The sequence below is a fragment of the Aegilops tauschii genome, chromosome 5, assembly GCF_002575655.3.
Source record: "Aegilops tauschii subsp. strangulata cultivar AL8/78 chromosome 5, Aet v6.0, whole genome shotgun sequence".
In the NCBI taxonomy this organism is placed as follows: Eukaryota; Viridiplantae; Streptophyta; class Magnoliopsida; order Poales; family Poaceae; genus Aegilops; species Aegilops tauschii.
In genome coordinates, this window is record NC_053039.3 from 376139293 (window position 1) to 376147639 (window position 8347).

Here is an 8347-nt window from a genome sequence, read left to right on the forward strand (position 1 = left end):
AGCTAGCATCACTGGCTAGCAATCTGGGAGCGTGGAGCAAACACACTTTTGGTAGTGTGCGAGGAGAGATCAGAAGCTTGAAAAAAGAGTTAGACAGGCTAAGAAACATAGATGGCAAGACTGGCCCGAGTGCTGCTGAAGCGAAGATAAACGATCGCCTGATCGAGCTGTACCTCCGGGAGGAGTTGATGTGGCGCCAAAGATCGAGAGTAGATTGGTTATCTGCGGGTGACAAGAATACACACTTTTTCCATCTCAGGGCATCAATGAGACGCAGGAAAAACTTGATCAAGTCTCTACAGAGACAGGACGGACAGCTCACGGATGACCCAACCGAGATGCAACAAATGGCATGGCAGTTTTATCAGCACCTATATACCTCGGAGGGGGTTCAGGGGATGGAAGAGGTGCTGCAACACGTACCAGAAAAGGTAACAGAGGAAATGAATGACAGTCTCATGGCTCCATATAAGGAAGAGGAAGTGAAAACGGCACTCTTCCAAATGTTTCCTACAAAGGCTCCTGGGCCGGATGGGTACCCAGCCCACTTCTTTCAGAGACACTGGGACATATGCGGGGTCTCGGTCACCAATGCAGTTCTTGGTATACTAAGGGGAGAAGAGAGTCCAGCATGCATAAATGATACTTTGCTGGTTTTAATACCAAAGGTAGCAAATCCAACACTTTTGACTCAGTTCCGACCCATCAGCCTCTGTAATGTATTTTACAAAATAGCTTCAAAGGTACTTGCAAACCGCCTCAAAGAGATCTTGCCTGATATCATATCAGAGGAGCAATCGGCCTTTGTCCCGGGGAGGCTCATCACAGATAACATAATCTCAGCCTATGAGTGTCTACATTTTATGAAGAGAAACCGTTCGAAGAATAACAGTTTTTGTGCTTTGAAGCTAGATATGATGAAGGCTTATGACAAAGTTGAGTGGAGTTACCTCAAAGCCATTATGGAGAAACTTGGATTTGCAGTACCATGAGTCTCCATCATTATGAACATGGTATCTTCAGTCTCTTTCTCAATTTTATTTAATGGCTTGAAACTGGAGGAGTTCAAACCGTCCAGAGGTATTCGGCAGGGAGATCCTATTTCTCCATACCTGTTCTTGTTGGCAGCAGAGGGCCTTTCGTGCCTTTTGAAATCACAAAATCAGTCATCCCAGCTCGGCGGAATTAAGGTGGCACCGACGGCACCGTCAGTGAACCACCTATTATTCGCGGATGACAACCTGCTGTTTTTCAGGGCCAGTGTTGATGGAGCGGAAGAGGTATCAAACCTACTGGAGACATACTGTGCGGCTTCGGGGCAGAGAATAAATAGAGAGAAATCCTCTATATTTTTCAGCAAGGGGTGTCCTGAAATTGTAAGATCGGCAGTGAAAGGCCATCTTAATGTTCCCAATGAATCGTTGAGTGACAAATATTTGGGGCTGCCTACGGATGTAGGACACTCCAAAAAGGGGACTTTCAAATATTTAAGTGATAGAATTTGGGAGAAGGTAAAAGGATGGATGGGCAAACTTCTGTCAGCCGGAGGGAAGGATGTGCTAATTAAGTCCGTCGCCCAGGCTATACCTATTTTTTCAATGTCATGTTTCAAACTCGCCAGTGGGCTGTGTGAGAACATAAATGCCATAATTCGAAACTTTTGGTGGGGTTGCAAACAGGGCAAACGAAAACCAGCATGGGTCTCTTGGGAGGTGATGACAAGACCTAAGTATCTGGGAGGTTTAGGCTTCAGAGATCTTGAGCTGTTTAACCTGGCCTTATTGGCGCGACAGGCGTGGAGACTTCTTCAGGAGCCAACCTCCCTGAGTGCTAGGATTTTGAAGGCCTCTTATTATCCAAATGGAACCATCCTCACGACAGAATTGGGCTCTAGGCCATCACAAATCTGGAGAGCAATATTGGAAGGTAGGGACATTATGAAGCAAGGGATCATCAGCAGAATTGGCAATGGCCAGAGTACAGGTATATGGACAGACAATTGGATACCTAAGAAGGCATCACGTAGGCCGATCTTATCGCTGGTTGCCAACCCACCACGCATGGTGCATGAGCTACTCCTTCCAGCGGTGGCGTCCTGGAATGAAGATCTAGTGAGGAGCATATTCTTGACAGTGGATGCGGACGAAATCCTGAAAATACCTGTATGCATGCGAGATGTTCCTGACTCATGGGCTTGGTACCCGGATAAGAAAGGTAATTTCTCGGTTAGCTCAGTCTACCGAATGATCATTAGCACCAAGATAGAAAGGGAGAGCTGGTTAGAAGGACGAGCGGGCCCTTCAGAAACCTCGTCAGAAGAGAAGGCCTGGAGCTCTCTTTGGAAGTTGCATGTTCCGTCCAAAGTTTGAGTGTTCTTATGGAGATTGGCACAACATTCGTTACCGACAACGGATGTTCTACGAAACAGAAACATGTCAGTGCAAGACGCATGCCCTTTGCTGCGGAGGGGAAGATTCATGGAGACACGCTCTTGTCTCATGCACCATGGCTAGGTGTACATGGGCGCTATCTGACGAGGAGATTGTGGACAGAATGAGGGAGAATGGTCAGACAAGTGCCAAGCACTGGCTGTTTGATCTTTATGACACTTTGAATCATGGAAAGTTCACAAAAATGGCTGTGACCCTGTGGGCTATTTGGTTTGCAAGGCGTAAGGCGATCCATGAAAACATTTTCCAGAGTCCACAACAAACTAGTTCCTTTGTGAACTCATATCTTCAGGAGCTACAAACTATCCCTAAACAGTCCAGACAGGCGAGCATAATTGTGTCACAATCAGCGACTGCTCCTCGATGGCTTCCTTCGGAGGAGGGGGTAGCGAAGATCAATGTGGATGGGGCCATTTCTGGTGATGGTAATGTGGGTGTTGCAGCAGCTATATGCCGGGATCACACAGGAGAATACCTCGGCTCTTCAGCTGTTGTGTTCAGAGGCATCACGGATCCTCTGATCCTTGAAGTTTTTGCATGCAGAGAAGCAATGGCCTTGGCAGAAGACCTCAACATCCATAGGCTAAGGATTGCTAATGATTGTCAGGGGGTGATAGCGGACATCAACTCTGGGAGCAGAGGGCCACATGCAACGATCCTACATGAAATATCAGAACGGAAGAGTCTTTTTCTTTCTTGCAATTTTGTTTTTGAACGTAGAAATTTTAATTTCGAGGCTAATGATCTCGCCAAGTTTGCTAGTAGTCTTTCGGTTGGTCGTCATGTCTGGCTGGGCATGCCTCACAACCAAAACCTTGTACCCACAAACATTTTGTTGGTTTAATAAAGACTGGCGAGAATTCTCAAAAAAAAAAAACGTAGTGGTCAACGACTATCAGCTTGATTTTATTTTTTGGTAGAGGCCACTATCTTGCTGGTAAACCCCAACAACGCCCTATATCCAACCCAAAACGAAGGTAAAGGGAAGTTTTCCGGCCCGCGGTCACGGTCCTTCCTTTCCGGTTGTATGTGTGTATTTTTTGTGTGTAACTCGCCTAAAAATACATTTCACCATAAAACTTCACATACAAGCAGTATACATCCATATGTATGTGTGTTTTTTTTCAGGATTTTTTGAAAGCTAAAATTTGATTGCTGAATTTTTCAAATTTTGTGCTCTATGGAGCTCGAGCTCCATTAGCAATTTCCATTTGACCAATAAACTATTTGAGGTTTTCACCTGTGCTAATTTTGGACAACGCCAATAAATCCATCCCTAACACCCAAATCTAACAAATGGGCTACACCTGTTAGTGGCCACTTGTTATTTATTTTTACCCCCCCCCCCTCTGTCTCTCTTTCCGGTGCACGGCCCCAGGCGTAACTCTTTGACCCGGTAGTGGCGACAGCGTAAACCAATGGGTAGACGGGGAAGCACCACAGAGCAGCGGCGCCGACCGGGGACCCGGGGAGGCACGGGTAGACGAGGCATCGTGCATCGTGCTTGCGGGCATGTCTGAATGGGGAGTTGGGGAAGCGCGGGCGTGCGGGCAGTGTGTCTACATCAACGATCCGGTGAGTGTCGGAGCCGCAAGCGGCGTGGATGGTGGGGAGGCACGAGGGGCGTTGGATGGTGAGGAGGCATGACGGAGCATCCGCGGGTGAACGTTGAGCCAAGAAGGCGCATGCGGTCTAGCAGGGGGTCTGCAGCGGAGACCAAGTGGGCGCCGATGGTGGAGGGCGGCGTCGAACATCAGGCCGAGCCCGAGGCGTAAGTCAGTGTCAATTGATGTCCACCAATGTGGATGTGATTATAAATCAACGCCCTCTACAAAGGGGAGTTGAGGTATTTTTCTGCGATCATGATTTTGTGTGTGGAGTAAGGGGTCTATTGGAGCAAGATTTTTCAACGAAGGAGCCCATGAAATAAGTAGGGGCTATCCAAAACCGCGGAGGGGATGACAAGCCAACCCCCTTTGTTGAGAAGAAGAGCTCGCTAGTCGAAGAGGAAATTTTGGCAGGTGGTTGAAAGGCTACGATAGACTAGTTGGGGATTGAGGTAGGCTTAGGTATGTTTGGGGAAGAGGCAATGACAATGCCATGGCCATTTGCTAGCAGTCCTATGAAACGTTGTTGCGGTAGAAAGTAGTTTTTGAATTATATGTTTTTGTGAAAACCCGAGACTATTATAAAAGTTCACCAAAAGCACAAAGCAAACCCAAACATAATAAAAATTATATCAATGTTGCTAGACAACCGAACGACAACTACTAATGCCAGAATGGGCGTGTAATGTCATTGACGGTGTCCTGGACTAGGGGGTACTCACCACGTCGTCTCCCGATCAGTTGGATTGGGCCGAGGACCACCATAGCCGTTTGCTCATGGGCCAGTTCGGACAGCCGATGTATACACGAGGAAGATTCCACAAGACTTGGTGATCAAGACAAGGACTCCTCTCCACCGGCGTATTCGACTAGGACTCTTGTTATCCTAGGCCTCTGGTACATTATATAAGACGAGGCCAGGCTAGTCGATAGAGCATCATGACATTACTCATCATACCTCTAGGGTTTAGATCACAACATATGATCTCGAGGTAGATCAACTCTGCAACCGTACGCATCGAATACAATCAAAAACATCATGTAGGCTATTATCTGTTCGAGAGAACCCGAAGCTGGGTAAAATCCCGTGTCCATGTTACCATCAATCCTAAGACACGCAGCTTGGGACCCCCTACCCGAGATCTTCCGGTTTTGACACCGAGAATGGTGCTTTCATTGAGAGTTCCGCTGTGTGGTCGGCAAAAGGATCAATGGCTCGCCTATAGATCAACTGCGACGTCGGCGTCGTCGTCGCCGCCTCGACTGGTCACCTTGGCTTGACCGAGGACTGTGCCCTACCTCCAATCATCATGTTAAGACGAGGGCCTTCATCAACATCAACTCCGATCTCTATCAAGATCATGGAGGAATTATCCATGGAGCTCGGGGGCTCAACGTCAACATTGCCCTCGGGCGACCGTGCTGTTTTTTCGAATAGCGAACTTGTATCCGCTACCACCACCTCCTCGAGCATCACTTTGACGATTCCTTCGGTGGAATTGTGCGGAATTGAGTCTACAACAACACTGTAAAATTTCGTCGCGTTCTGATGGAGCAATCTCCGCCGGTCTCCGATATCGGAGCCCCGTCGAATCTGGACGGGAATCTAGACGAGTTTGGAGCGTGGTGTCCAACACCTAGCTCGGACGTCCTTTTGAAGATACAACCGTTGATCGGCTGTGGAATTCCTATATCTACCACCCCTCAAAATATCAGCTCGATCCGACCGTCCAAACTTCGGAACCTTCCGATTAGTGCATCACTTTTCAGATCTGTTTTCTGCGTGAGAACGAATCCGACCCGAGTTCATCTTTTTTATGAACGGGATTTCAGACATCCTTTTTGAAGGAAGTTTTGTATGGGGTATTGTGTTTTGTTCCCAAACACATCCCACTAATTTTAAAGTCTTTTTCAATATGATCTTCACCATCGCGCCGGTGTCAAACCAGCCTGACAACGTTTCTCCACGGTTGCCGACCTGCGCTAGACACGTTGTCGCTTTGTTGAGCCGAACTCAGCTTCTTCGGATCATCATCTCGGCAAGCCGAACAAGAGTTCAGCATCGCGAAGGATAAATCATCACCAACCTCACCGCCCCACGGATTACACGGAGCGGGCACATCAGCATCGCTGCACGGTCACTTCATCAAGCCGACATTGACCACGTCACGAGTTATGACCTGCATCGGCATGGCCGCATCGTTGCTTCTTCGAGCCGACGTCCATCACGCCGAACTACTTCAATACCTCGGCGACATGGCAGTTGCAACGTCTCCTTACCGACATGCTCCGTCGCCTCGTCTGGGTCGGGGCTTCGCCATCCCTTCATCAATCTACTCCAGAGACTTCGGCGTCGTCAGCCGACCAGCTTTGTCACGTTAGCTGGACCGGGGGCTTTGCCTCGGTGAGCCAACCTTTACCAGCATCGCCATGCCGTCGCTTGACCGCTCATTAGGCAATGGGTGTGCGGATCGAGTCCCAATTTTGGGAGTCACTTTTCTTCGGACTGCTACAACAAATAAACCACGTGCTATTAATCCTAGCAATTTTTGCTTGTTTGGGTTTATTTTTCCCAAGGAATTATTACTCTGGTTTGTTCCATCATCTGTACACAGGTCTACGAAATGGCGGCCGTATTAGCGACAGTCGCGTGGTGGCTCGGTCAGTTTTCGTCATAGTTCGGCGAACGCCGCATCCGGAACTCCGACCGACCTGTGAATTCAGGCTTTGCCACGCCTTTACCGCATCACGCCGACGCCCTGCATCGACATTGACTTCGGCGCCAGGCCACATATTTTTAAATAAATTATCTTGCGTAAATTAATTATGCAAGGATTTTTATATATTTATATTATTATTGTTGGCCTGCACTATTTTACATGTGCAGGTAATGGACTTTGACTACGTCATATGGTCTCTTCGGCAAGCCGACGCCGTCGTCCCAATCGGCAAAAATCGTCTCGCGTGATCACCTTGTTGGTCGTGTTGCCATACCGACGTGTTCGGTTGCCTCGGGGACTTCGGCATCGCTGAGAGAGCTCTACCTCATCGAGCGTTCGGCGCACATGCCATATTTCTTTTATTACTCACTTTGCATAAATTACTTACTCTGCAACAATTTTTTTTAATCTATTATTATTACTATTATCTCCGTTTTGCACTATTTTTTGCACAGGTAAATGATTCAGGTCGGGCAGTGTTGTCACCTCGGCGTACTAACATACCACGTCACCTCGACTGGACGAGGGGGCTTTGTCAACACTTCATTAACCCACGCCGGGGACTTCGGCGTCACTCTGTCGGCATGCATTGGCCGTGCTATGTCACCACTTCGGAGTGCTGAGCTCTTCGCTCCGCTACCTCGGGACCGGCTTGGGGAATGGAACCTTGTCCCGCATCAAGCTCGGACCGCGTCATCAATGCCGAACACATTAACCAGCTAAGTCGCTTTCATGCTCAAAATTTTAAATTTTTAACTTGTGTTCGGTTCAACCATGCTCACATACGTTGTTCGTTAAAAGAAACTCCCCTTACCCATGTTAACTGAGGGCTCTTAAAATTTACACGAGCCGTTCTATAATAATGTGTTTTCTTCTTGGTCGTTGCAAAGTCTTTTTCTACCGCTCCTTTTTCGACTCGAGTGTATGGTCAATACCCGGATAGCCTAACTTCTCTCTAAAGCCGCTCGAATTTAGTTCGCTAAACTGGCCTCGAGGAAGCACTCCGCCTTCGGGATAAGGAGCTTGAAGCCGTAGGCTGACCCGCTTGAAGTCTTGAGATCGGATGTGTCATGTTAAAGCACGATATAAGCACACTTTTTTTGAAAAAGACCAATTTCCGGATTGGCACCAAAATCTCGGTTTAGTCCGGACGTCAAGCTTTTACATAAGTTTTTGGCTTTTCGAGCCTATGGCACTTTTAAACTATTGGTGTGTTTCCAGTATAAGTCTCGTAGTGCAACGCCGGACACCTTTTGAGATTCTGCAAAAACATTCTCGAATATTGCTATATATGCACCGGTTTCGAATTGTGTCTTTGGTCAACAGTTGGGTTGCCCGCTCCTGTGCTTGCCTCCTACGTTACGCTTTGTTCGGCTAGGTGTGCAAAGGGAGAACCACTGCGATTGTGCTTCCAGCTCGCATGATTAAGCACCTCAGTGGAGAAAGCCGAAAACTGACTGCCACAATAAGCGTAAACTGGTCAGCGATCCGATGACTGTGTTAAAGACGGGCCATTCATAACATTGGCCGAAGTGTTTACGACTTGACCTCGGTTGTCGCCGAACACTAA

At 47.9% G+C, this 8347-nt stretch overlaps 1 protein-coding gene across 1 annotated transcript; it reads left to right on the top strand.

Annotated features, from left to right (window-relative positions):
* The first annotated feature begins 2505 nt into the window (after positions 1 to 2505).
* Positions 2506 to 7025, top strand: LOC141022886 (uncharacterized). The gene is made up of 2 exons (XM_073499166.1): positions 2506 to 3222; positions 6945 to 7025. The coding sequence occupies exons 1-2, from the start codon at positions 2506 to 2508 to the stop codon at positions 7023 to 7025; spliced, it is 798 nt and encodes a 265-aa protein (XP_073355267.1).
* Positions 7026 to 8347: the final 1322 nt, after the last annotated feature.

Coding starts and splice junctions, on each gene's coding strand:
- LOC141022886 (XM_073499166.1), top strand. CDS start 2,506: ATGGCTAGGTGTACATGGGCGCTATCTGACGAGGAGATTGTGGACAGA. Junction 3,223..6,944: donor AGTTTGCTAGTAGTCTTTCG/GTTGGTCGTCAT, acceptor TTACATGTGCAG/GTAATGGACTTTGACTACGT.